Below are 25,855 nucleotides of genomic sequence, written 5' to 3'. Positions count from 1 at the left end.
ATTTTTCATGCTAAATATTTGTGCCGAATCTTGGGAGTGTATTGTGTCGCTTGCAGAGAAGAAAATTGCATTTTACCAGTCTCTTGTCATATCTCTAGCTAGAACTGCTCATCAGTTGGCATCATTTTGCCTTTCCTCTTCCGAAGAAGCCTCACCATGGGTGTTAGCAATGTTTTGTCGAAACATTCTTCACCACGTTTCGTCCTGCCAAATTGGAACCATTTTATTTGACGCAGCCTGCAAATGCCCAACAAGACAAGTCCCCCTTGGAAGCCTCCCCTTCAGTGAGGGAAAATACTTACGGTTTCCACGAGCTCACGGTTCGATCGACGAGAGCCCGGTACTCCTGTTGCTTATAGCATTGTTCAAGAAAAACCTTGTATTTGACGTCGAGCAGTGCCTTCTCCTTCACATCGCTTGTTGGAACGACCTTCCTTCCTGGTTTGCTCATCCGATCCATAATTTCCCAAAGGTCCTCAGTCTTGCCCTCCGGATCAGCACTAGCAGCTTTGGCACCCAGCATCGCTGCTCCATGACACACGGCAGCATGGATATACCGAGGAATAAGTACCGGCATATCGCACGCCGACGCTATTAGTCTAACCAAAATATCATTCTGGCACTGAGAACCAGACATGAAGATTGACGTAATCGTGTGGCCGGCTTTGTTCATGGTTTCCACGATTTGTCTAGTTTGCAGTGCAATGAACTCGAGAGTAGCATAGTAGAACACTGCAAGACCATCGACAGATTTATCACTTGTCAAACCGACGACGGATCCCGTCATGGCAGCATCCGCGATAGGAGAACGGTTTCCCCATAAATCTCCGTAAAAAAACAAATGCCGGCCTAGATAAGAAATGTTAGGGGCTTCCTGCTCGTGGGTCATCTCCTTCAGATGTTCGTTTAGGTATTCATATATATTAGCATTGTAGGACTCGGCGATTGAGGCCGCTTGATTGAATGCTGGATGAGTTTCAATGACATGCTTGAGCAACTCGCCAGTCGCGGATTGGCCGCCCTCGGCCATCCAATATCCCGGCTGAATGGTATCGCGGTACGGCCCCCAAACACCAGGCACAAAGACAGGGTCCTGCGACATCGCAAGGTGGCACGTTGAAGTTCCAGCGACAGCGGCCAAGCGTGAGAAAGCCTGAGTCTTATCATTCTTCGAGACTTCGGAGCTCAATTGCCCGGGCTCCAACTCTACTTTTGCGCCGACTGTACCGATCCAGCCTGCATACGCGTCAATGACACCGCTGCCAATCGCGATCCCTGGCGGAAGCCCCAGTTCGGATGCTGCCTTGTCACATAGAGTTCCCACTAACTCGCCAGCACTGAGATAATCGCCATTCTAGAGCAATGATCCGTTAGTCGCTCACGTCAAGAGAAATTGTCACAGAAGAAACAAGGCTCACCACCCGGTCAACACCGCCCATGCGCTTGAAGTTACCCTCGACTAGGTCACCCAAGCCGATTTCAGTCAAGAAGTCGTCTTGCCAGCCTTTTACACTCCCGTCCACACCGACAGGAACATACCCCTGCTTACAAACCACACTGCAGAAACTCCTTTTCTCGGTTCCTGTGGCGATATGGGTCAACGCGTCTGCCAGGTCGTAGAATTTGCACTGATCGAAGAGCTCTTTCGGCATATTGTTCTTGAGCCATAGAACCTTGGGGATTTCCATCTCGATCGACATTTTGCCGCCCACGTAGCGAAGAATATTGTGGTTCGTGGCATTGATTTTCTCGGTTTCCTCGACGGGACGATGATCCAGCCACAGAATCACATTGCGGTCGGAGTCGAAATTGGGGCCTGTGACTGAAATAGGCTCATCGGTTACATTGGAAAATACGGACAATGAACAAGTCGCATCGAAACCAATGCCTCTCACAGTCTCGGGGTCGATATTATGCTGGCTGATAGCCCGTTGAACAGCCACACAGATACATCTCCAGATATCGTTGGTAGATTGTTCCTGAGCCATATTAGCCTAGTCCTCCGATGGACACAGAGACCACACAAGATGATCGTGGGGGGCGAACATAGTATCCCTGCTGAGGTTGCCAGAGCCCGATGTTTTCAGACGCCAGTCCGACAATGTCCCCTTTATCATCGATGATACATGCACGTGCACTCCCGGTGCCGACATCGATGCCAATATAATGGTCCACATGCACCTGGATTTCATCCCGGTTGTCTCTCGAGGCCTGCCTAGAGCTCTGGCGTGAGGGTCGACGGTATGGCAGGGAGCCCAGAGAAGCCATGGTTGAGATAGATCCGGATCGGACCTGATGTCTCTGATAGAATGATGGTGTAAAATTGAAGTTTTATAAGAACTTCGAAGTATAGAAACGTAGGTCTGATATCGATGGTAGTGGCTTTCTCTACCGAGGGGTTCGAATTGCTTCAAAATAATCGTGGTAAAAAGATATAACAAAATCGCAGGTTTCCTAGGATATAAGGGAAGGAGAGAAGGCAGAGGCAGGTGAAAGAGAGGGGCGTTGGGGGAAGAGATGCGCTGTACAGTATATGCAGTACGAGGGTACAATACTATGGAGTAATGACTTACTGACTTGGAGAGTAAGTTTGGACTTCGTATGACCTACGATGATTTCCCTACGAGCTAGTCTTAAGTGTGAAGGAGTAGCACTGCAGCAGTATATCCTGTACCGTATACAGGACTGAGTACAGTAGCAGCAGGGTTGGGCGAGGATAAATCGCGGGATAAATCGCAGGATAAATAGCGGGACAAAGGGAAGGTACTCAGGTCATTCATTGGAATCCAATGTCATTAGGAGGTTCAATGGTGGTTGGGTCCATAATCACTGGCATGGATCATTCGTTTCCAAGTTGGGAAAAAAAATGCCTGCCTATCTAGGCAATTCTGAATCGTAACAGTTAAGTTACATAGTAGTTCCAATAGTTAAGTTTGATACTTGTGTGAAGATGTGTGCAAAACTACGGAGTACTGTACAGTACATCTGTGTTATATATATCACATACGGTATGGATTGTATGAAGACATCATAACTCACACTGTCGCCGTACCAGGTTCTCCCTGAGCTTGTATCATACTGAATGATACCATACATCTTACACCGTCGCAGTATGACCTCAGCTGTATTAAACACCAATTTACCCCAGGAACGTTAACTAACTTGTTGCTGAACGAGTAACTACTCCGTTCTCCGTAACTACTCTGCCTGGCTAACTGAATTAACCTCCCACCTAACAAGCTCCCTCTCATCAACCTCCTTCCTCCCTATCTTCCCGGTCATCGGAGCTATTTACTTAGATACTCCTTCCCCCCTCCTACAAGTGCATCTTTGCCCACCATGTGGCCGTTTCTATCTCCTATGCTTCTGTCACTATTATACTTTTTTCTTTCCTCAAGCGTGGTCAATTCCTCGCCATCCCCCCAGCTATCATCTGCTGCTGTCTTCTACTGGCCCGCCGCAGCTTCGGGACCTTCTTTCCTGGCCCAGATATCCTACAACTCGACTTCCATGAATTCAGAGTTGGTCTCCTATTCGCCTCCGACCCCTGCTCACGCACACGAGTCGTCGGATTTGATTCGCATCGGTCTCTTCGCAACCAACTCTTCAGGTTCCAAGCACTGGGTTGGGACTGCTACTTCCTGGTCATCGTTCTTTGGAGATGAGGACCACCGCCCTATCCTTCGACTTTACACCAAGTCGCCTTATGAGGACGAATTGTATCACGTTGCTCTAGTATCCTCGACTGCATTCGCTGCTTTCTCGACTCTGGTCAGCCCTCGCGTGGAACTAGTATCGAATGAGGCTGGCCCGCGTCCGCACCTAAATCAACCTGTCATTATCGGCCCGGACGGAAAGAACGCAGACGACGTTGTCGAGAAGACATTCTTCCAGAAGTGGGTCAAGCTCTTACCGATATCTTCTGCACCTTATGTGAACTAACTTGCATCACTCAGGTACTGGTGGATCTTCCTCATCGTCACATTTCTCGCCATGTCTGGTGGAGGGGAATCGCAGTAGTTCCCTAGGCGCCCACGCTCAGTTGCACATTTCGATCAACCACCTACCCGCTCCAGCCGCAATGTGAATCACCCCTACCCCTCAGCTGTCGGAAAATCGCCCCCGTAGGACGTCGTGTGCCTTGTCCATCATATATCCATCACCGCCATGCGCCCCCTCGTCCTCTCCCAACGGGGATGCGTCCCGCAGGCTCTATTCGCATCCTAGCTAGGCAGAGAGTACGATGCCCATATCAGATGTTCCGTAGTGTGTCGTCTGCAGCTCCTGAGTGCGAGCATCGAGCTCGTTGGCTGAGCTGGATTAGGTCCTCGATCGACTAAGAACCTCAGACAAGGTCGCCAATGGGGTCACAGAGTCTAGACACGAAAAGGACAGATTGCAAGCTATGTAGCTCAGATTACTCCTCCAGTCAATGCTTGCCTTAGCCAAGATCTGGCGTCTACAAGCCTGCACAAGACGGTCTTGGCGAGCTTGGTTTCCCCTTTCTTGGTTCGGAGCGACTAGAACACTCTGGAGCCCGTGAGTCCTTTTTTGCTAGGGTTGGGAACGATACCCATGTGCATACATACAAAATAGCTCTACTTAAAGAGGCTTAGCGGGCAGAGAGTGGGCGACGGGTGTTGCATGACACAAGAACCCGAGGCCGTCTCGCGTTGAATACTGGATAGATGTTCCATCAATAGCTCTTAGTTTGTCTTTGTTTGCACTGGAATGTCAGTAAAGATACTGCTCTTAGGATTTGACTATTATCAAATATGCTGAATCAGTCGTCGCCCTCTTCCCCGCGGACCTAAATCCCAGCACATGACGCCCCTATCTGTGATTGCTATCAATCCATCTTCTTCCTCAGAGAAATGCAATTGAAAGCAGACGGCTTCAAGCGACAATACTATTGGTCGTAATTCAATCATGCCGGAATTTTGTGCTTGTGATGCGAGTGGGTAGAATCCGTTGGAATTCTCTTCAATTAGCGCACTTGGCTCAAGAGCCCAAACATAGATTGTTTTCCAGTTGGCGACTGCAAGCCTTGTTCCCTGCCTTGAAGCTGCAACTATGCAACCAAGGGAGTTGGTCGGATGCTGGAATCCCCAGAGGCGTGCAACGACGCTCCAATCAGGCAATCGCCGTCCACGCTCAAGTTGCAAGACATGCTGACAATTCTGTGCGCGACAGAATGTTTCGGATGTCAACAAGCACGCGACGGTCCATTGTTCTTCGCGATGAGTTGCTAAGCCGAAAGCCAAGTATTTCCATTGACAACGAGCGAATCCATCTAGGACCTGAGTTTGATGGGTCCCGAAGAAAGGAACCTCGATTGAGAAAAGAAGGCTAAGGGAGTCTGTGAATTGTACAGGGCAGGAGTTTTCATACAATGTGGGCTGTATGGGAAAGGACGACATGTCAATTCTCTGGAAAGAGCTGTACAACGTCTGAGCGCGATAATAGTAGAGCAACTGGCTGGACTTGTCGTTGAAACGAAGACCTACTACAGAGCTGTTATCGTAAGGAAGAAGACCCCGAGCGAGTCTGCCTTGTAAGCCCCGATGGCCATCAAACCACAGCCTTCTGCTGTTATGGAGGACGCAAGAATTATAGCTAGTTTCTAGGCTATGTCAGCATTGGCAGCCTTGGCTGCAATGACACAGAAAAACCTACCGATTACCCCCGGCCTCATATCGCAGTTGGATTCAGAGGAACAGGTATATAAAACTACCTCGAGGTCACTGGTGTCCTGAGCATTTTGCCAGGAGATTGCGAAAATGCCTCCGCGCGCAGCTGCCAGAGCCAAAGGCTCGTAGTCTGCATGATCAGGGAAAGCACAAATGCGAACAGGGCCGTGGGGAGATTGTATTGAATTTCGAGAGAGATAGACCGTCGTATCAGTCCCAAGCTGCATGGCGTGCCTGACGAACGGATGCCTCGCATGATCATCACTGTCGTTCAGTGAAGGCCTAAAGCGATGGAGTATGTATAATGTATCATCGCCGTCAAAGGCAGTTCTAAGAATTTCAACAGCACCTGGCCGACACCACTGGAGCTCCAAGCGAGCTTGGGGTCGGAGCCCACCCCCTATAACCTGGAAAAGATGGATGCTTTCTTGTTCTCGAAAAACAAGTGCGAGCGTCAGAAACTCCCTAGGGATCAATACAGATGCCTTCACATTAAGGGAGTTGGTCCAGGGCTTAAAAGTGACACAGTCCGCATGAAACTGGGCACCATAAAGTTGATGTGATGCTCGTCTCAAAAGCAGTTGAAATAGCTCTTGGGCATGCATAGAACGGAGGTCTGCGGGTAGAGTCCCCGGAGTTCGTTGTAGGTGGTGCACAAGGACCTCTCGACAATTAGTCGCAATTTCATACATGGTACGACATGACATTGCCGCCTGTAGGAAAGTTGGGGTAGAACAGGATCGAAGAACCCATTGTATGAGCTCCGTAGGAAGGTTCAGAAGCATGGTCACCAAACCTTGAGGGAAGGGAAGGCAGGTAGTAAGCAGACAGGCATTCAAAGTTGTGTTCTACCTGCCCGTAGGTAGCGGGTGAATGGGCGTATGGAAGGAATCAAGCCCCTTGAAGAGGAGAGGATTGATGTTAAATCCCTTTGATTAATCACGGCTGGCGGGTCTGCCTGTTTCCTATAAGGCACCAGAGTCACTTGCTGCCTGGAAGGTATAACAAGAGAAACCCCACTACAACATAACGAAAATATGTTCTGTGCCTCCCCGGAACAATCTCAGAGGCAGCAATCACTGCTCTTTGCCAGGCAGAAACCTCAGTTCAAGATTCTAAGACTCACATTAAAGATTTTAGCCGGTACGGAACTCAGATGCGGAAGCACTAAGGGAGATCAGGCCTTTTAAGGGGTCCATCACGTCCATATCGCAGCCGGCACTTACACCAACTACAGATGCGGTGTAGATATCAGATATATCTTCAATAGAATAATACTTGACTTGAAAGGTCTTGGTTCCATCAAGAGGATAAGGAAGAATATTGCCATGGGTCAATCATTTTTGATTTCAAGTAATATCTTATGTATATCTATAATATTATTTTGATACCCAAGCCACACAGCTTATAAAGTCTCATCATAATCAACTAGAACTAAAGGAAAACAACACCCGAAAATGCTTTCATATACACATATTGACACGGTGACCAAGGTCTAGAATGAAAGCGATTAAGACATCCCAGAAGTATAATAAACACCCACGCCGACATGATTTCAAGAGAAGCCCTTGTGATTTCATCATCCAGTGATGACCAAGAGATACTATAAATTACCTAATCGTACTCTATTCCCCTATGTGTGATACAGCCCATTCCAACACGCTTTCATAGCACAGAACAAACTGTGAAAGATTCTGAACCATGCTGGGTCTTTGTCTGCGGAAGTCGTCCACAGTCTTCTCAATGAGATCCAGACCCTCATCGAGATCCCATTGTTTCTCAGTGAGCCTTGAACTCAGCTCGACCGCTGTGCCTTGACCCCTTCGCCGCTTCAGTATGTCCAGGACAGTATCAACCGTACAGAAAGCGCCGGTACGTCCACACCCGGCACTACAGTGAACCAAAACCGGTCGCTGATCCACTGCGTGTCTCTGGAATGTAATGGGAATAGGACTATTCGTTGTAGTGAGAACCCGATCACAATATTCGATAAGTCTGAGGAGGTGTGTAGGCTGCGACGTTGTTCCAAAGTCAGGCCAGTGTGGGTATTGCAATTGAGTGACTTCTCGCAATGGCTGAAATGGGTATGCTGAATGTGACAAGCCGAAGTGCCTGACAATGATGTATGGATTACCAGGGTCGTCTTTCACGTCTGGCGGTAACTGGCTGCCTTCTAACTCAATATGTGGTGATTCCCGAGAATTTAGGTAGATCAACTTCTGCGAGAAGTTGTTGACCTGGCATTGTCCATACTCCCCTGACTTCCAGTAGGGATGACATTTGACCTGACCCCTTTCGACTTCGGCAGTCAATGAAACAACAAGTCGGACATCCTGTTCCCATATCACTCGCCAAAAGTCCTATGGGCATGATGAGCAGATGTTTCAACCACACTTTCGCCACCGGAGACACGACAAAGAGGAAAGACTGCACATATCGCACTTACATCGAAGGTATCGGGGACTGGGGCCTGGGTGGCGATATAGCATTTACGACTCTTTTCCGCCTTTAAATGGTTCCCATTCACGTAGTCGCAGCCACCAGGAGAGACATTCTGGAGTCTCACTCGGGTATGTTCAAAAGGATAGATGTCGTTATATCTATTCTTCGTTCCTTTCTCAATACCGGCAACGCGGTACCTTTCTGGCGAGGAGTCAATCGCTGCGGACTCGTCGGATTTATTATAAGACAGCGCTCGTTTCATGCGTTCGAGCTCCCTCTTCTCAAGCTTCAAAAACCTCTCGGAGACTTTGCGACCTTTGTCGGAGGCGTCTGACACATCGCGTAGCCAAGCTGGAAGTTGTTGTCTCTTGAGCTCTGTAAGATCAGAAGGGAGTTGTAGAGGTATCTGTCCAACACCATCAACCAGATCCATGTGTTGTCTGATGTTCGCAAAAAAAGGTATCGAAGCATGGGATGACTCGGGAAGAGCACATCCGCCTGCAACAGGAGCTGCCGAAGGGAGATCAATATGCATTCTGGGTGTTTTCTTTGTAGGCGCCCCTGAAGCTTGAAGCTGCTGTAGCTTGATCAAATGAGGGAAGCGAGATGAGAACATTTTGTAGCCCCCGAGCAGAATTCGGGCCTCCCCTCCCCACCCTTCACAGGTGAATTTCTTCAGCACATTAGCCAGCGACCCTGCATCTTTCATGTCACATGTAGCGGCATCAAACACGATTATGTATTGGGATTGCCGCCACCGCGCGAACTTTTTCTTATCATGATCGGCTGTGAAGGTATTCGCTAATTTCTGCGTGTCGAATGAAGGGCGCTTCAACAGTGTTGTCGGTATGCAAAGGTTGAGAGACCCCTCGATGGTCCCTTTCGCGAAATGCGCGTAGGGTCGAACATCTAGAAGCATAATATCACGATTAGATGATTCGAGAAGCGCTGCACATTCATCTAGTGAGATGGAACGCCCGTCCATAGAAGTCATCTGTCCTGAAGGTGCACCAGCACCTGGGACCATTAGGTCTCGGCTCCGTGGATTCTCGTGACCCGTGGATTCTTTCAAGTGGTTGTCGAATGTCAATCCGCTTCTTGAAAGAGTCAGGTTGTTATCGAGGGGTCTGTTGGTTGCAAGGTGAATTCTTGGATAAGAGATTGCAGAATGAGCGTGTGGTCCTGCTTCTCCAATGTTCCCAAAATTGCCCGGATTGTCCACACTAATTGAGAAATGCTCAGGTCCCGAACGTTCCAAGACTGTATTCGAGGGACCAAGTCCGGGAGGTCCATGAGACGAAGGGTGAGTTTCGCAAAAAGAGAAAAATGATGTTGAGTTTGCAGGGTGGTCAAGCTGCAAACTCTGGCACTCTGATGGCCAAGGAGACGTAGGTGACCTTGAGCCTGTCATAGCCGACATGATTCTATATCAAGACAGAGTAACGGTCTGCCTTTCTAGCCGGAAAGTCGAAAGTTCGTGATCAGATATAAACCTGCTTTGCCATCGCGATATTAAATCTAGCCTGGCGAGCAGATTGATAGTCGAGTCTAGCCGAGGAGTGGTGTTGCCTACACCAACCACCCAGACTTGCCAACTAGTTGCTCCACACCATATGACCCAGCGAGCAAATGTACACTTGACTGACGTTGTTGTCTAGAAGTCTGGATTCTTCAAGTACAGAGCCTGGCCTTTAAATGGCGAAGCAGCGGAGCGAAGATCGTTATAGGCGGATGATGCCCACTGGGGTCCAGACGGGCTGGCTGCAAACTCTGGCAAACTCTGGCAGGAGGCGGTAATGTTACGGCTTCGACGGTGAAGATGATTTAAGAAGCCAATAAGCGGGTTGGCGAAGCAGCGTTGAATCAGAAGCTTGAACAGAGGTAACGGAGTTTTCCAAGCTGATATGTCTGCAAAAGGAAGACAAAGCCCATGGGGAGAAGTGGGCAAGAAGGCTGGCAGAAAGGTAAAGGGTAGGTAAATAATTTTGGCTCCTCGCAATCGGGGAATCCCAGGTCTCAGCTAAGGGGGGAGAGAATTGTACGCCCGACTGCAGTTAAGTTCCTAGACCAATGGAATATGAGCAAGGAAAAGTGGGGGAAGACTGTTGGCTGATATCACTGATCCACTGCCATTGTTCGAGCATGAGGGGGGGGCGGTCGGGGGTCAACAGCCGAGCGAATTGTGCGGAAGAGCGAATGGAGGGTAAAGGAAACGGAGGGAACGATGTTGTTCTCGTGGATATGACGTTATAGGGTGGGTGGCAGAGGGTCGGAAGATGGCACGTGTGCAGAAAGACTCGAAACCCATGCGGCGGCGGCCGGTCTGGATCTCCTTGATCTACCAAGAACTCAACTGAAGGGTGGCGATTTTGTCAAAATCCAGCATGTAGCATTTATTGTATGTGAAGCAGGAAAGGGAGAAAGATGTAAAGAGGGCGCAAACAGTCACCACTATCGTTGGTACTTCATTCAAGACATATCTCACGTTTATTGACGAGAGCAGTTCAAGCTTTTCACTATGTATAGAATTCAACAGGGGCACAATGATCTGTACTATACCGTATAGAATACTCGCTACACGCTACTGTGGCTACGTACTGATCACAGCATGGGAAATGAATGAAGAGACCGAGAAGTCAAAAAAAGGAGGGAAGGAGGAACCCACAGCACTAAGCAGCTGTAGTCGACTATAAGAATGAAAATGTTTCGAGTGCGCTGTCAACAATTGTAATGGAAACCTTTGTGTAGCAATGCCGACCATCTTCATCCAAAAAAAAAATGGTCTCTCGCATCAGACGGGCGAGGCAGATTCTTAATTTTGCATGAAAGCGCAGGGTAGTCATGTTCATGAGCGCGTCGCCGCCACATCCATACATACATAGTAAGCAAAAGGAGGCCTCTGCGACTATTTTGAGGATGTCCAAGCTCAATAATAGGGCTGCTTATCGAACCATTTATAAAGATAGACGGGGATGAATATATGATTTCTGTCTCAACTGCGACACCTTGTTAAGCATGATCGCTTACCCGTCGTCGGAGTCTCAAGGTGGGAGGTTCCTAGTGCCCACTGGCCGCGCCTCATTTAGGCCCTTCATTCTGACAAGGCATAGCCGAATCGAGATGTCTATCAATATTGAAGATGTTCTTGGAGGTCAGCGCAATTGATGCTCCGGTACGATCGGCTTTTGTAAGCCGCATCGATCAGAGGGGTACTTGTTGGCACGTCATCGTTAAGCAAACGCATCGAGGGAAGGCAAGAAATGGTTGGCTGGCTTCTCAACATGTTCTAGCCAAGAAAGTACAAGGAATCCGTCCCTTTTCGTGACGAAGTGGGTTTGTGTTGACTGCGGGCTCGATGTAGAATGACTGAGTTCATGGGAATAACAAGCTGCTACCAAAAATGTTGTGATTGCATGGGGGTTCGTGACTCTCTCAAAGCTGAGGTCAGTGGCTTTAAAGCCTGCCATCAGGTTCACCCTTGAAGCGCTGCACACGCTTTTGTTCCCAGTCATCAAGGTCCTTGGCCATAAGCCTCTTGAATGCAAAATCAGCAAGTCATGTACTTTTGCAAGTCTATGTGACATGGAGACGATCACTAACGTAGTATTCTTCCCGTTCGTCTCCAATGATCCTTCTTCGCGGGTTTCGTTTTATGGCTTCCTCGCCGTCCGGCCCCTTGAGACCAAGGTTAAAGGCTTCCTCTTGGCTGAGTTGTTTTACCTTGCGATCGTAACGTTCATATCTCAGAGCGGCAGCCGGTGTCAATGCGAAAGACCCTGCGACTATGATCACGATAAAGGGAAAGCCAAACAGTAGGAATGGATGTCTGGGGAGACGGGATCTATATGCCGCACCGACTCGCTCCCCTAGGGTTGATGAAGCGGTTGTCGCACGCCGAAATTTCTTGGCTTGGAAGACGGGCATTCTGATATTAATCTCAAAATAAGCGATCTTTGGTTATCAATCGAGTCGTCAAGGTAGGAACTCGGAAACGAATTGAGCTCTGGGTAATACATGGACGCTGCGGCAACTGTAAGGCACATACCTAATGCCGTACCATTGACAAATTGTGGGAAGCGCTGGGCGGCTAGAAGTTCCTCGGCGAAACGAAAGTCCGCCAATTCCACCAAGCCTAGCTAGCAATCGCCAGCCAGAAATCTGCTATAAACACAAAGTTGTTGAACTGCAACGGAGCAGAGTAACCAAAGAGGAACGACTTTCCGCCAAAAGAAGAACGCTGGTATGTTGCTCTTAGTTTTGACTGTAGCCAAAATCCCGGGATCTGAAGCTGATGGCCATTTCAGTATCGCGGACTCTACTTCAAAGCTTTTTGCTCCTCCCCTCATAGATTTTACTACGGCAGCGAAGCTCTCTCGATGACATCCACGACCCCAGGCTCCCTATTTGGGGTCGCTGGCGTAGGGGCCGCAACACAGCCAGGAAATCTGTTGCAGAACAACCCAGCAAGTATGCTTGGGAACACCACAACACAAACGCCTTCAGGCGGATCCCTGTTTGCAAAGCAATCGCAGACTCAACCGCAACCCACCCAGAGCTCTTTATTTGGACAAAATGCGACACAGCCCAGTGTAGCGCAAGCAGTGCAGTTGTCTAATCAGACGCAACCCGCTTTCTTTAACAGCTTACTAGAGCGCGGCAAGAAGAGGCCTCTCTCTGCGATCGGTCTGAACAGCAATTTCGACGAGCTGCCCACATTGCAACTGGGTCTCGATGATATCCGCAAAAAGGCGCGAGAGCTTGGTACCAAAGAGTCCAACAATAGACAACAATATGCAGCGAATAGCAAGGCGTAAGCTGTCTCTCCCCTCTATCTCCCCCACCTTTCATTGCATTTCAAATGACATACTCATGGCTCTCAGTCACTACATGCTGGCTGCATCCGGGGTCTCCCCTGGTCACGCGCTACGGGACCTCAAAGCTCTAGATCCGCAGGCTTCTCTATCGGTGACTCCTAAAGAGCAGGAGACGTTCGATCCTGATAATCAAAAGTACCTTAGGAACCTACAGCAGCGTGGTCGTCAAGTCATGATAACGGAAAGTCTTGCCCGCACGCAAAGAGATTTTGACCTGTTTCTGGAAGAGAAACTCGACCTGAATTGGGAAGAACAGCGGCGAAAAATATTTCAACACTTCGGGTTGACACATAAAGACGAAAAAGCTAAGGATGGGAAAAGTGCGTTTGGTCGTTCAGTCCAGAGGACACAGCAGTTCGGTACTGCATCTGCCCATGATCCTGCTTCGGCCTCGCGTCGAAGTGTCTTTGGGCGCTCCGGCTTGGATAAATCGGTCATTGGAATGCCGGGGACTGGAGCGGCGGGTCTTCAGATATTTGAAGATTCAATGGAGCGCAATGATGGTCCGGGTAGTCACTCTTCTGATCTTCGTTTCCTGAGGGAGAAGATGGGGTACTATGCGGAGAAAGTACAGCTGCTGAATTCGGCCAGACTCCAATCTCGGACATTTCCGATTCTATACAACTTCTGTGACGTTGAAATGCGCGCAGGTGGTGACGTGAGTCCGGCGATTCAAATGTCAATCTATTACTGACTTGCGTTAGGTTCCACGGCAAATGCATGATGCGTATAATGCCTTAATCAGTATTGTTGGGGAGTCACCGGAAGCGATGAATATCTCGGCACCTTCCGCATTAAGGGAGCGTCAATTTTCGGCAGACTACTTGAATGAAACGCCAACCTCACGCAAAGCGACTAATCTAAAGAATCGTGTAATCGAGGGTTCACGGTCATACCTCGAAAAGCAATTCTATATTGATGTGGAGGGTGCGATTGCGAAAAATCCCCGAGAAGCACAACTCGGCGGCATCCCAACCGTGGTCAACAAAATTAGGGCTTATATAAGGCTCAGGGCCGCAAGAAGAGACCTAGCCCCTGACGGAACCGAGTTGCAGATGGTCGGCGAGGATTATTGCTGGATTCTTATCTTCTATCTCCTTCGCTGTGGATTCGTCACGGAAGCAGCAGAGTACGTTAGCCAAGATCCAGGTTTCCGCTCCTTAGATCACAAATTTGTGACATATATGACCACCTATGCCCAGAACAGGCGGCTGCCGAGGGACCTGCAACAAAAAATCAACGGAGAGTATCAACAACGTTCGCGAAATGCCCCCGATAACACTGTCGATCCCTATCGCATGGCATGCTACAAGATTATTGGGCGCTGCGATCTCACTCGTAGACGCTTAGACGGCATCAACCAACAAGTGGAAGATTGGATGTGGCTGCAATTCACCCTAGCCAGAGAAGATGATCGCGCGGAGGAGGTTGCAGGTGATGTGTTCGGGCTTGAAGACATCCAGACCGATATCACAGAAATTGGGCAGAAGGTCTTCAGCAAAGGTCAAGACAGCCAGGGTGGTTACGGAACCTTTTTCCTCTTGCAGATTTTAGGAGGCATGTTTGAGCAAGCTATCTCATATCTTGTGTCTTATGCTCCAGTTAGTGCAGTGCACTTTGCCATCGCTTTGGCATACTATGGTCTACTTCGCGTGTCGGATTTCTATACTTCGGGCGAAGGATTGTGTAAGTGGCACACTTTGGAGTGTTATAACTTGCTGGCTCCTTTATTAACGAAGATAGTGTCGTACACTGTCAAACAATACCCACAGATTAATTTCGCCTTTCTCATCACACATTATACGAAGCATTTCCGCACAGCATATGTTGAGGCAGCGATCGATTATTTCTCTTTACTGTGCCTCAATGCCGACTTGCCCGGTTCCTTGGGTAAATCTCAAGCAGCTGTGTGTCACGAGGCTTTGCGAGAATACATTCTGGAAACCAGAGATTTTGCTAAGCTGTTGGGTGATGTACGTTGTGACGGAAGTAGGATCAAAGGTTTGATCGAACAGCGAATCAGCTTGATCCAACTTGTGGACCAAGAAGAGTTCCTGAAGACAATAACCGTACAAGCAGCGGCTATTGCTGACGACAAGGGGCTGACCACTGATGCGGTTCTCTTATACCACCTTGCCGAAGACTACGATCGCGTCATCGAAATCATAAACCGAGCTCTTTCCGATGCTGTCGCTATAGATCTAGGAGGGCCAATGTTGAAGTTGCAACCATTGAGACCCCGGGCTAATTTGCATAGTGATAGTCATGGTTCAACCCAGGGGTCTCCGCTCGAACCCGGGAGTAGTCTCAGTCTAACTGCTGTGGAAGATCCGGTTGTTTTGGCCAAGAACATGATCGGTCTATACAACGCCAATGCTTTATACTACCAACGAATCCGACAAGTCAACCGTGACTCCTGCGGGTTGTTACTTCGGATGATGGAGGCGAAGGCAGAAGTTGAAGCGGGAAACTGGACTCCTGCCCTTGATGTAGGTTTCTTCTATGCTATCAGCCCTCATTCATGGTCGTCGTTGCGCTGACACTAACAAATCGTAGGCTATCAATGACCTTAACCTGCTTCCGCTACGGGCAAGAGGCTCTGTTCCCTACGTACGAAGTGCTGCACAAGCTTTCTCGTCGTTCCCTGCCATAATATCCCACAATGTTGGTCATATCATTATGTGGAGCATCACTTGCATCGGCCACGAACGTGACCGTCTTGGCTCTAGTGCATACGAGAATGAGATCAGACAGGGATTAGCCGACGAGCTGCTTGTCATGGCCAAAGACTTGATGGTATTTTCCGGAATGGTCAAATATAAGCTCCCGCCTAAAGTGTACGAAACACTTGCGCGCGCTGGGGCTGAGATAGGAGCATATTAAGAAGATGCCCTTCTGCCTATGGAATTTCGATTGCAGGCTTCAGGTTCAGTTGCCCTTTGTTCCTAGGCTTGCCGACTCAGAACACCTCGTAGTTTTCAGCTAGGATTAGAGACCCCGAAGATACACATTGACTTCTGATATTGTTTGGTCAGCGTGAGTTACGCATGTCTGCTTTTCCCAGTACGTACGAGTTCAATAGCCAAAAGTAAGCCATGCGCCGGTGCTTTCCCACAATTAAAGCTCAGACGCCAAGACCTAGACCCGCCTCGATCGTTCAAACCCGCTCACTCTCAGCAACCAACCTACCACTAAACTCTCAGTTGGATCCTAGATACCTCGAAAGTGAATGAACGCCAGAGAGGAGTCTGGCAGAATGTCGCATCAGCCTTCATCTTCCACACAACACTAAGCATTCGCAATCCCATCATGGATATATGCTGCATCGCGCGACCTAAAAACATTGCCCTGTGCATACACCCTTCTTCACAACATCTTTAAGACGAGGGTGCAGTGCCCGACATGGGACATGACCATGATGACGCATCTGACACGACCACGAAGTCTACGCTATCCAGCCCCGAGGATGAACCGTTAATTGATGAAGTTTTGGCTCGAGCGAATTATCAAGGGGAAGGGGCCTCAATCACGAATATGGTGACATCCTGTGAAGAGGAAGACCAAAACGGTCAGGAACTCGGCAACGTGTCAGATAGTCTGACTACTGGAAGTCAAGCTGCGTCTGGAGCTGTTGGTGCTAGAAAAAACGGGACCGCTTCGAGCTCCGACGCCCCGGCCTTGCAGAACAGCACGATTTTCCCGTCAAGAGAGATGAGCACCAATTCTGCCGACACACCCACGTCACAAAATTCGGGCTTGCCCAAATGTGACTGTCTTATCAACAACCCCCCCAACATTTCCAGAATTCGACGAGTAATGTTCGAGTGCAAGGATCCTATAGAGATAAGTCTTGAGGAGTTTGAGACTTACTGGCCGTTCATTGATAACGTGTGGGTAAAACAAAGGTCTAATTCCAGCAAAGAGGGACACTGTACTACAGACTACTATATGTGTCGGTTGCGACGTCCAACTCATCGTACATCAGAAACACGGCCTCTGCCCGAAGGAAAACGGCCTCGGAAGAAAAGGGTGCGAGAGGGTGGCATTTGCAATTTCCAGATCAAAGTGGTGAAGTTTGAAGGGGCTTATTCAACTGTGACCATTGCGAGGACTCCGGGAAGTAGCCGTGTGCATTCGCATGACCTCGATTATATCGACAAGGTGAAGCGAAATTCGGGGCTCATGGAGTTTGCACGCAGGGAAGCAGTGAAGGGATATCTACCATCTTCCATCTATACCAAATTCCAAGAAGCACCTGCGAAGCTCGAGGAGTCAGGTGGCAAATTCCTTACGGTGACAGATGTCCGCAATGTTTCAGCAAAGTGGAGAATCCAGAACCCTGAGGTGAAACTCGTACCGCATGATGGTTATGAATACCAAAAAGGCCATGGAATTGTGAGAAAAGGGGGAAGTGAAAGCAACGGCGGCAGTCCGGTTCCATCGAGTACGACCCCGAAGTCATCGCTACCACCAGACACTCTTTCATTTCCTCAATTTTCCTTGGAGTTCCTCGAACCCTATCTCCCGAAGCACGATGAGCGGCGCCCATTTCCTCATGTCACCCTATCTTACGCATCTTCCATGGACTCTAAGATCTCACTTCTTCCAGGCATGCAGACAGTGCTCTCGGGGCCCGAAGCTAAGCTTATGACGCACTATCTGCGATCTCGTCACGATGCTATCTTGATTGGAGTTGGGACGGTCCTTGCTGACAACCCGGGCTTGAATTGTAGATTGGAAGGGGCGGGAGGCTACGGCGGCCTGGGGAGAATGTGGCAACCGCGACCCGTGGTGATTGATCCCACCGGAAGATGGCCCATTCATCCTGAGTGCCGCATGCTTAGGACTGCAGTGGATGGTAAAGGCAAAGCGCCATGGGTTGTGGTATCGCCGGGCGCCCGCATCCACCCCCAGAAACTAGTGATGCTCAAAGGCTATGGGGGCGACTTTCTTCGAATCATGGAATACAATCAGGATTGGCGCCTGCGCTGGGAAGCCATTCTGCGCGCTTTGGCATCCGAGGGTATCAAGAGCGTTATGATTGAGGGCGGAGGAACTGTCTTGAGTGAGCTGTTAAATCCTGAATATGCCGATTTTATTGATTCCATAGTTGTGACTGTCGCCCCCACTTATCTTGGCTCTAGTGGAGTGAGTGTGAGTCCAGACTCTAAGCGCGATGGAGAAGGAAAGCCGAATGCGGCCTTAAATCCCAAGGATGTGAGATGGACGCCATTGGGTCAAAATGTTATCATGTGTGGCAGAATCCGCTCAGAGATTTCCCTCAATTCCCACATTCAGGAATGAGATGACTTTTTCCCCTGCTCTTTCTATCTTTATTTCCCTCTATGCCCCATTCATCTGTCACTCTGGTCCTTCCTTGTTGACATGGTACTGCATCCCTTTGTACGATGCACATAAAGTTGATGTCAATCAAATCACCTTGAGTCCAAGCCTTGAGCTCATAATCATAATTTGATAGCTATTAGTAACATCTTGCAAGTGCATTAGAGGTAGAAGCCATATACAGATATCTGATTAAAAGCCATGTGAGTTATATTTGAGCCCTTATCATAACAAAAGGGTGCATATTTGTCACATGGTCAGAAAAAAAGAGTGTAGCCAAAAACACTACTTACTGTCAGTACTGCTATTTCTTGAAAATAATAAAGTGCCAGAGGTTCCTGGAACAACTTTATAGTTCACTTATCCAACATTTGCATATTGCTGACATGCTTTGTAGATAGAAGACTATAGAAACAAGAAAAGTATAGTTAACTTGCTCTTTCAGACTTTCTTAGTTTACCTGCTAATTATATATTGCTTATATACAGTACTTTAAGTAACATACTTGCTATATAGACTAGTACAATATAGGTTGTTGTTGCTATTATTATTATTATTATTACTATTATTATTGTTGTTGTTATTATTATTATTATTATTATTATTATTATTATTATTATTGTTGTTGTTGTTATTATTATTATTATTATTATTATTGTTATTATTATTATTATTGTTATTATTGTTGTTGTTTTATTAGTATACCAGTATCTGCAATAGGCTGTTGTTCCTTTCAGCTAAAAACAGCAACAATGACACCAGTCACGGGTGGAATACCCCAGTTTCTAAACCCGCCCCCAGCTCCCCCACGGAAAACCATCTCAATTGAACGGGTGTTGTCTGCGATATCCTCCTTAGATACTGAATAGCACGCCAGCCTATCTTTCATTTGATCTAATTGTTTTCATCTGTCTCTCTGTAATACTCGGTATAAACATATCCCCTCCCCTCTCTTTTGTACAGCCCTTTCTATACTGGGTTTAAACCCAACTCGTGGCGGTTTGGTCTGCGATTTCTTAATAATGCCCCCAAAGAAAGTTGCATCTAAGTCTGCTGGCAAAGGCAAGAACATGAAGGCAGCGACTACTGCAGCTGCTACGACGGCCATCAAAGCGAAAGCAATGAGCACAGCTCCAAATACCGCAAACCACTCTATCAATACTAATGACGCAGCCATTGTCAATACCAAGGCTCCAAGGGAGACCAAGCTTAGCAAATCTAGTGGACGTTCTAGCCAAGGAACGACCAGAGCCGTATCCGCGAAGGCTGGAAAGCGAAAAGCTGATATCGACGAAGAGAAACCGACCCGCGAACCGAAAAAGGCTCGTGTAGCCCGACCTCGGGTGCCGAAGTCAAAACCAAAGATCATCATCAACAGTGCTCCCACCATCCGTCTAAATGTCTATGTTTGTGGCGAAGGCAGCTCTGGTGAACTCGGTCTTGGAGCAGGAAAAGCTGCCATCGATGTAAAAAGGCCTCGTCTCAATCCGCATTTGCCAGCAGACCGGGTCGGCGTTGTACAAGTCGCAGTTGGTGGCATGCATTGCGTGGCACTTACGCACGACAACAAAATCCTCACATGGGGTGTCAATGATCAGGGGGCGCTTGGGAGGGATACCACCTGGGAGGGTGGTTACAAGGATGTGAACGAGACTAAAAGCGACTCGGATTCAGACTCTGACGATGACACTGGCCTCAACCCGCACGAGTCGACTCCTACTGCTATCCCTTCTGACGCTTTCCCAGAGGGTACCACTTTTGTGGAAGTCGCTGCTGGCGACAGCTCTAGTTTTGCTCTTACAGATGAAGGTCAGGTCTATGGTTGGGGAACTTTCAGGGTATGTTAGCTCACGCGCCAGCTGCTTAGATTAAGCTGACCATATCAAGAGCAACGATGGGATTCTAGGCTTTGACCCTAATAACAAGGTCCAGGCTACTCCCACACATATCCCCTCGTTGAAAAAGATCAGGCACGTGGTCTGTGGTGATAATCACGTTCTCGCTCTAAACGAGAAAGGCGCCGTATTCTCATGGGGTTGTGGCCAGCAGAACCAGCTAGGCCGCCGTATTATTGAGAGGAATAGGCTAAATGGGCTTCAGCCGCGCGAGTTTGGTCTACCAAAGAATATCGTGCATATTGCTTGTGGCGCTTTCCACTCCTTCGCCGTCCACCAATCCGGCAAAGTCTACGCTTGGGGCCTGAACAGTTTTGGAGAAACCGCTATCAGAGCCGGTGTGGGTGACGAAGATGCTGCTATTGTCCACCCTACCATTGTTGATTCGCTGTCAAACCAAGGTGTCACTCAACTTTGTGGTGGCGCTCACCATTCACTCGCCGTCACTAGAAGCGGCCAGTGCCTCGTTTGGGGACGATTGGACGGCTACCAAACGGGACTGAGGATTGACACACTCTTAGATGAAGCGGTTATGAAGGATGAGCGTGGGCGCCCTCGCATCCTCATAGTACCGACTCCTGTGCCTGGAATTAAGGCCAATGTCGTGGCGGCGGGTTCAGATCACTCAATAGCCATCGATAGCAATGGCCATCCTTGGTCGTGGGGGTTTTCTGCTACTTATCAAACCGGCCAAGGGACACAGGATGACATTGAGGTAGCAACTGTTGTCGAGAACACTGCTATCCGGGGAAAGAGACTGAACTGGGCGGGTGCGGGGGGCCAATTCTCCGTATTCACCGAACCTGTGATGTTATGATCAGCTTCGAATGGGCAGAGCCTTCCACAAGAGCTATAGCTGGTTCGAGCCCGACAGTGCTGATCTTAGCCTGACTTTGTAAACTTGCAATTTTCTGGCTCTCTTCTCTCAAACGGCTGCGTTCAATACTCGAGATCTTGCGCACGGCATGTAGATCGACTCTCCACTTTCTTATTCGGAATTTAGGCTCAATAGCACCATCATCCGTATTATACACGTGTCCTTGGTTTGGAATAACGCCTGTGCGTCTCAAATCTCAGTAATATCTAAAAGTCCGGCTTCGAATGCCAATTAACAGGTAGAACAAAGACCTAGGCGCCATGGTTTCCATCTTCAAATTCTCGTAGAAGGACATCCAACTCATCATCTTCAGGAGTATCATCCGCTACGCGACTTTCCGGTATCTGTTTGTTTGACTCTCGAGTTGGCGCATGTAGCTGTGCCATGTCAAACATTATGTCCCCGCGTTCTGAGTCAGAAATCGTTCCGCCCAATGCTGTGTCAGATGCCTCTGCCGTAGTAGCAGGGTCCATGTCTGCACCGAGATCATCGAGAACTTGCTGGTTTGTTTCAGCCGCCAGCGCTTTCGGCTTCTCTTCATCAATCCACTCCCTTCTCATCGTCTGCAAGCGCTTAGAGTGCCCAAGTTTCTCGATCATGGCCAGACCATCAGCGAATTTGGCACGAGGATATAAATCATCAAGCCATAACTGGTAGAAGTTCAAAAGCCGGGCGACGTCAGAAAACTGTTCCATGAGATTAGCAGTCGGAGAAAAGTGATCTCAATGTTGGTGGTCATAGACCTCGTGCCCTTTGCCCTTCAGTCTCAGCCTCTGCCTGGACGTGCGGCGTAGCTTTGGAATCCCCGAGTGCGAAAGCAATCTAGGCGATGGATAATTAAGCAACTCGGGTTCTAATGAAGTTGTGATCATCGGCCTTACCTGCTCTCATCTAGTTTCGCGAAAAATCGGCGGTGCTTGCTAACCTGGACCTTATCGTCCACCCCTAGAATAGGCTCTGTTGGGTCCTCGTTCTGAGACCCTACAGTGATGTTCGTTTGAGGCTGTTGCCATGCAGCATCAAGGCCGGCGTCATAGTCAAACAAGGAACTGTCATGGCTCGTTAGTGCATCAAGTGGTTCCGTTGAAGTTTCCATATTCCAGGCAATCCTCAACTCTGAAGATGACGGGAAGAAAAACAACACACTCAGTTTGTGGAGTGGCAAGTCAAAAAGGAAAAGCGGCGAAGTTAAGGTGGGCAGAACTAGGTAGATTAAGTTCATGGAAATATGGAGTAAGTTACCGTTTGCCTGCTAGTATAAGCGTGTATGTACAGTGCTTGCAGTGGGCGGCGACGCGGTCTGCAAGCTCGGGACGCGTATGACCAATGAGACAAGTTCTGGGCGATTTACTCATTGTAGACTGATAAATGAATGCAAACCGGCTGAAATTCTCTTGCTACCGGCACTGTATTTGAAATACAAGCCCCGTGGTGATAGTATTCTTATATCAGGGACTATCGGGCATCTGAAGATTAGTACTACTATCAGAATTCTTTGTTAAGTTTTTTAATTCTTATCACTAGAATTATTGGGGTCTATAATGATGTTAATTATCTTATTATGTATGTGTATCAGTTAGTATAATAGATACAAATTTAAAGCCTTCACTATCTTAAATTGTAATGGGCTTAGACCAGTAGTATTAGAATTACAGCCAGTATTAACAGTGATCATCGAGGCTAGCAGTACTGTGGTTGTTGGAATAGAAGCTCTTGTCACTTGATACTTATATTAGGGATTATTAGAATTTTTATAGCTGAAAAACATTGTAATTAGAGTTCTTGCTTAGAGATTTTTTTGTTTTATTCTGGTTATTAGGGCCTTTAGAGTATATACCAATACTATCATACGCTCTTTGGTCAAACTTGCATATCATAGTATTAAGAATAGGAAACCAGGAAAGCTATACTACTTACTTGCAGGGGCTTGGTTCCGGGAGCTTTGTAATCTCAGCTGGTGTTGATAACCATTACTGTGACCTCCCGATATAACGAAATAATAGAGGCGCATGTCCAAATATGTTATATAGAGTTTTTCGTAATATTGATTAGGTGCAAATAAGGATCCATGTAATATTCTCTGTTATTATTGACTAAGCAGACCCTCTCTTTTGACCCATTTATTTCCTATATAAGCAATTTTTAGGCCTTCGATATAGCGAAATTTAAGGATTTTGTATAGGGGAGAAAAGGTGTTGGACCGAAATCCGTAATAAGGCGATCAAGCGAGATTTGTATAGTAAACTAATCAGATTATTATAGGAATTCATTGTATGCTAGGATTACGCTCTAACGCGATTTGTTATATCGGGGAGGTCACAGTATAGACTCAGGCCGTCTTCCAATGTACGAAATATCCTGTACTCCGTAAATACACCATCATTGGTACATTAAGTGCGGTATCCCATGTAGTCCACCGAAGTATATTTTGTGATGACTAAGTCATATGCTAACCGCTAGACTCCAGCAGGTAAGGCGGTGGGCTTGCTTGGCAAGACTCCCTTCGAGTTCCAACTTCATCGCGGCAGAAGCCAATCCCCAAAGCACGATTATTACGCACCTTCTTCTGGCCACGCCAAACGATCATGGCTACCGATCACAAGGCAACGCTTGTCCCCCCAAAGCGGGCCAACACCGACTATCCGGTATGGTTCTAAGAATCTCTGCAAATCAATCCAATGGACAACTAGTACTAATTGATTCTCCATAGCTAATTGACTCCGACCCGTATGGACCCGCCTTCAATCATTGATAATCGCAGAATCTCACACTAGAACTCAGGCATTTGAGACGAGTCGTCGGTTATGCACGACCCTCTGATTATGCTGTAGCAGGTGGACTGGCTGGTGCTTCGCCACTTGCTTTCTGGATCATGGAGAGGGTGAGCCCGTCGCATGTCGGCAGAGGCGGCTTCGCTCCTGTCATGCGACTAGCAACAGCAATTGGTCTCGTTGGAGGTCTACATATCTTCTACCAACGATCTTGCAGTGAGTCCCCTACCGCAGCCGGGGAAAAGTACCATTACGGATGCTAATCTGCCATTGTAGATCGCTTCTATGGTTTCACAGAAAACTCACGGGAAGTCGAAATGGATATGAGAGAAATGGTAGACAAGGTCAAAAAAGGGGAACCCCTGTACGGAACTTCTCAGGTTTCTCCATACTTGCAGGGTGTTGCTGCTAGAAACTCGCGTTATTCTCAGCTTTTCAGCCATGTCATCCCATGGGTCAATATCGTCAACCACGATCAAGTAAGTACATCAATATCCATGCAAGCCTGGTGAACTGGCGGAGACCAGGCATTTCAAAGCTCGGATGCTAATTCTTCAAAAGCATGGCGTCGACACCGCCAAATATTATCAACAAGCGGAACGGGAGCTCGAAGCGGAACGCCTGAAATAGCCGTATCGCTCACTGAGTATCTGGCGGAATGAGTAGTGACAAACATTAGATATGCCCTTGTTTCTTCTGTTACCGCGAAACCTGTTGTATACGTATTTATATTCTAGCGCAATGTGAAACCCTCTTTAACAGCTTGCCTTTATATTGGGTAAATCCAGACAATTGGAGATTTTCGCTGCGGGATACGAAGGAATATAATGAGCTGGTATTCCATACTTCAGATAGACGGGCTCGAAGCTTGACTGCCCGGTATGCTAGTTTCAAAGCTCGTCTTGAGCTCACGGTGTTTCTTAGGCCGAGGCTTGGGAGCTGAGCTGCAGTCAGCGAGACTTAAATGACTGATAATAACCGGACTCGTGCATACCATTTTCATTCTCTTGTATGTAGAAGCGCCGAAGTAGCATTATGGCTTCTTCTCGAAATAGCCCCCCATGTACTGCATATGGTGGGTCTATCGAGATGCTAATGAGCGACCTGTTAGTGGCAAGAAACTATCACGGGGGGTGAAAACGAACTCAGAATGCAGCGAGAGAATGCTGCCGGTCCCCCCGAATCTGTCGTTTCCGCAGCCGAAATAAACGGTACGTATCTGATATTGCCTCAAAGCAGAAGCACACATAACACACGGCTCAACAGTCACATATAGGTCTGTCGAACGAAGAAGCGATCTAGGGTGGTTTTCAAGCATTTGCTCGATCGCGATGAATTCAGCATGTCTTGTGCCCTGTGTTTCATTAGCTAAGATTTTTCGTAGGGTTAATTCAAGCGAAATCTGTAAGAGAAACCATTATCGTAGTTAAATTACATTCCAAGAAACCCAAAACCATGATTAGCGCTATTTAGGCCTACCGCGCCCGGGCATTTACCTACATTCATGGATTTGTTGGTGTCATTCATCCCTGAACCGACGATCTCGTTGTTGTAAACAAGGACGCATCCTACCGGCGTCTCGCCTGTCTCAAGTGCCTTTTCACCCTAGAGAAAAAACAATTAGTTTTCTATTCTTCTATAGCGATATTGGTATCCACAGATACCATTATTAATGCCTGCTTCATAAAGTACGCATGACGTGAGTCCATGCGATCAGGCACTGCCATGATGATTTCCGGGTTGAATGATCGTGAGGCAGTTGACAGAGGAATTGTACTGGAGGAGAACCCAAGGAGAGGAAATTTTTAGCACCTAGAAACTACGGCCGTATCAATTTGCTGGTTTGACTTGCATGCAATTGCAGAGATCGCAACGGTGATGAGATTAGTAAATTTTGTCTTGTTTCAATCGATTCTTATGTAAGTAATTCCAAACTGAGATGCAACGGAGTCATCTCCACAAT

At 47.9% G+C, this 25,855-nt stretch overlaps 10 protein-coding genes across 10 annotated transcripts; 5 read left to right on the top strand and 5 right to left on the bottom strand.

The window, feature by feature from the left end:
- Window positions 1-57: 57 nt before the first annotated feature.
- Window positions 58-2,558, bottom strand: BO82DRAFT_354664 (FGGY-family carbohydrate kinase). The gene is made up of 3 exons (XM_025635258.1): window positions 2,047-2,558; window positions 1,419-1,979; window positions 58-1,354 (listed from the first exon to the last, which is right to left on the bottom strand). The coding sequence occupies exons 1-3, from the start codon at window positions 2,266-2,268 to the stop codon at window positions 299-301; spliced, it is 1,839 nt and encodes a 612-aa protein (XP_025491630.1). The 5' UTR covers window positions 2,269-2,558; the 3' UTR covers window positions 58-298.
- A 781-nt stretch (window positions 2,559-3,339) lies between these two features.
- BO82DRAFT_284209 (uncharacterized protein) lies at window positions 3,340-4,020 on the top strand (the record flags this gene model as incomplete). Its single annotated transcript, XM_025631448.1, has 2 exons — window positions 3,340-3,896; window positions 3,957-4,020. 2 exons carry the CDS (start codon window positions 3,340-3,342, stop codon window positions 4,018-4,020), a joined length of 621 nt encoding a protein of 206 aa, XP_025491629.1.
- A 749-nt stretch (window positions 4,021-4,769) lies between these two features.
- On the bottom strand, window positions 4,770-9,552 carry ptpA (putative protein tyrosine phosphatase (Pyp1); the record flags this gene model as incomplete). The annotated part of the gene is made up of 6 exons (XM_025637442.1): window positions 4,770-4,979; window positions 5,016-5,180; window positions 5,223-5,589; window positions 5,673-6,280; window positions 7,808-8,050; window positions 8,137-9,552. 6 exons carry the CDS (start codon window positions 9,550-9,552, stop codon window positions 4,770-4,772), a joined length of 3,009 nt encoding a protein of 1,002 aa, XP_025491628.1.
- A 2,033-nt stretch (window positions 9,553-11,585) lies between these two features.
- Window positions 11,586-12,056, bottom strand: BO82DRAFT_402446 (cytochrome c oxidase assembly protein COX16; the record flags this gene model as incomplete). Its single annotated transcript, XM_025639321.1, has 2 exons — window positions 11,586-11,666; window positions 11,733-12,056. The coding sequence occupies 2 exons, from the start codon at window positions 12,054-12,056 to the stop codon at window positions 11,586-11,588; spliced, it is 405 nt and encodes a 134-aa protein (XP_025491627.1).
- Window positions 12,057-12,315: 259 nt separating this feature from the next.
- nic96 (linker nucleoporin NIC96) lies at window positions 12,316-16,043 on the top strand. The gene is made up of 6 exons (XM_025638616.1): window positions 12,316-12,372; window positions 12,437-12,942; window positions 13,013-13,664; window positions 13,711-14,692; window positions 14,750-15,495; window positions 15,563-16,043. Exons 2-6 carry the CDS (start codon window positions 12,509-12,511, stop codon window positions 15,887-15,889), a joined length of 3,141 nt encoding a protein of 1,046 aa, XP_025491626.1. The 5' UTR covers window positions 12,316-12,372; window positions 12,437-12,508; the 3' UTR covers window positions 15,890-16,043.
- A 154-nt stretch (window positions 16,044-16,197) lies between these two features.
- Window positions 16,198-18,515, top strand: BO82DRAFT_354661 (RibD family protein). The gene has a single exon (XM_025635257.1). The coding sequence runs from the start codon at window positions 16,409-16,411 to the stop codon at window positions 18,308-18,310; it is 1,902 nt and encodes a 633-aa protein (XP_025491625.1). The 5' UTR covers window positions 16,198-16,408; the 3' UTR covers window positions 18,311-18,515.
- A 643-nt stretch (window positions 18,516-19,158) lies between these two features.
- On the top strand, window positions 19,159-21,277 carry BO82DRAFT_354660 (RCC1 domain-containing protein). Its single transcript, XM_025635256.1, has 2 exons — window positions 19,159-20,187; window positions 20,237-21,277. The coding sequence occupies exons 1-2, from the start codon at window positions 19,372-19,374 to the stop codon at window positions 21,059-21,061; spliced, it is 1,641 nt and encodes a 546-aa protein (XP_025491624.1). The 5' UTR covers window positions 19,159-19,371; the 3' UTR covers window positions 21,062-21,277.
- Window positions 21,169-22,476, bottom strand: BO82DRAFT_392374 (Chromosome segregation in meiosis protein 3; the record flags this gene model as incomplete). The annotated part of the gene is made up of 4 exons (XM_025638615.1): window positions 21,169-21,807; window positions 21,865-21,943; window positions 22,003-22,324; window positions 22,395-22,476. The coding sequence occupies 4 exons, from the start codon at window positions 22,474-22,476 to the stop codon at window positions 21,373-21,375; spliced, it is 918 nt and encodes a 305-aa protein (XP_025491623.1). The 3' UTR covers window positions 21,169-21,372.
- Window positions 22,477-23,652: 1,176 nt separating this feature from the next.
- Window positions 23,653-24,677, top strand: BO82DRAFT_336139 (putative NADH-ubiquinone oxidoreductase 21 kDa subunit). The gene is made up of 5 exons (XM_025633333.1): window positions 23,653-23,766; window positions 23,832-23,848; window positions 23,903-24,108; window positions 24,169-24,371; window positions 24,454-24,677. Exons 1-5 carry the CDS (start codon window positions 23,707-23,709, stop codon window positions 24,520-24,522), a joined length of 555 nt encoding a protein of 184 aa, XP_025491622.1. The 5' UTR covers window positions 23,653-23,706; the 3' UTR covers window positions 24,523-24,677.
- Window positions 24,240-25,842, bottom strand: BO82DRAFT_310887 (nucleoside deaminase). Its single transcript, XM_025632393.1, has 5 exons — window positions 25,557-25,842; window positions 25,393-25,497; window positions 25,038-25,246; window positions 24,887-24,984; window positions 24,240-24,831 (listed from the first exon to the last, which is right to left on the bottom strand). The coding sequence occupies exons 1-5, from the start codon at window positions 25,617-25,619 to the stop codon at window positions 24,740-24,742; spliced, it is 567 nt and encodes a 188-aa protein (XP_025491621.1). The 5' UTR covers window positions 25,620-25,842; the 3' UTR covers window positions 24,240-24,739.
- Window positions 25,843-25,855: the final 13 nt, after the last annotated feature.

The sequence above is a fragment of the Aspergillus uvarum genome (genome assembly GCF_003184745.1).
Source record: "Aspergillus uvarum CBS 121591 unplaced genomic scaffold BO82scaffold_29, whole genome shotgun sequence".
Taxonomy (NCBI): domain Eukaryota; kingdom Fungi; phylum Ascomycota; class Eurotiomycetes; order Eurotiales; family Aspergillaceae; genus Aspergillus; species Aspergillus uvarum.
The sequence above is the reverse complement of the archived record's forward strand: the minus strand, read 5'-3'. Positions and strand labels throughout refer to the sequence as shown.

What these genes read in the sequence shown, in the direction of transcription:
- BO82DRAFT_354664 (XM_025635258.1), bottom strand. Translation starts at nt 2,268, where the DNA reads ATGGCTTCTCTGGGCTCCCTGCCATACCGTCGACCCTCACGCCAGAGC. An exon ending in AACCTCAGCAGGGATACTAT is followed by an intron (nt 1,980 to 2,046) that starts GTTCGCCCCCCA and finishes AATATGGCTCAG; the next exon opens with GAACAATCTACCAACGATAT. An exon ending in TGGGCGGTGTTGACCGGGTG is followed by an intron (nt 1,355 to 1,418) that starts GTGAGCCTTGTT and finishes TCATTGCTCTAG; the next exon opens with AATGGCGATTATCTCAGTGC.
- nic96 (XM_025638616.1), top strand. Translation starts at nt 12,509, where the DNA reads ATGACATCCACGACCCCAGGCTCCCTATTTGGGGTCGCTGGCGTAGGG. An exon ending in TATGCAGCGAATAGCAAGGC is followed by an intron (nt 12,943 to 13,012) that starts GTAAGCTGTCTC and finishes CATGGCTCTCAG; the next exon opens with TCACTACATGCTGGCTGCAT. An exon ending in TACTTCGGGCGAAGGATTGT is followed by an intron (nt 14,693 to 14,749) that starts GTAAGTGGCACA and finishes TAACGAAGATAG; the next exon opens with TGTCGTACACTGTCAAACAA.
- BO82DRAFT_354661 (XM_025635257.1), top strand. Translation starts at nt 16,409, where the DNA reads ATGGGACATGACCATGATGACGCATCTGACACGACCACGAAGTCTACG.
- BO82DRAFT_354660 (XM_025635256.1), top strand. Translation starts at nt 19,372, where the DNA reads ATGCCCCCAAAGAAAGTTGCATCTAAGTCTGCTGGCAAAGGCAAGAAC. An exon ending in ATGGTTGGGGAACTTTCAGG is followed by an intron (nt 20,188 to 20,236) that starts GTATGTTAGCTC and finishes GACCATATCAAG; the next exon opens with AGCAACGATGGGATTCTAGG.
- BO82DRAFT_336139 (XM_025633333.1), top strand. Translation starts at nt 23,707, where the DNA reads ATGGCTACCGATCACAAGGCAACGCTTGTCCCCCCAAAGCGGGCCAAC. An exon ending in CTTCTACCAACGATCTTGCA is followed by an intron (nt 24,109 to 24,168) that starts GTGAGTCCCCTA and finishes CTGCCATTGTAG; the next exon opens with ATCGCTTCTATGGTTTCACA. An exon ending in ATATCGTCAACCACGATCAA is followed by an intron (nt 24,372 to 24,453) that starts GTAAGTACATCA and finishes ATTCTTCAAAAG; the next exon opens with CATGGCGTCGACACCGCCAA.
- BO82DRAFT_310887 (XM_025632393.1), bottom strand. Translation starts at nt 25,619, where the DNA reads ATGGCAGTGCCTGATCGCATGGACTCACGTCATGCGTACTTTATGAAG. An exon ending in ATTCTCTCGCTGCATTCTGA is followed by an intron (nt 24,985 to 25,037) that starts GTTCGTTTTCAC and finishes GTCGCTCATTAG; the next exon opens with CATCTCGATAGACCCACCAT. An exon ending in CATACAAGAGAATGAAAATG is followed by an intron (nt 24,832 to 24,886) that starts GTATGCACGAGT and finishes ACTGCAGCTCAG; the next exon opens with CTCCCAAGCCTCGGCCTAAG.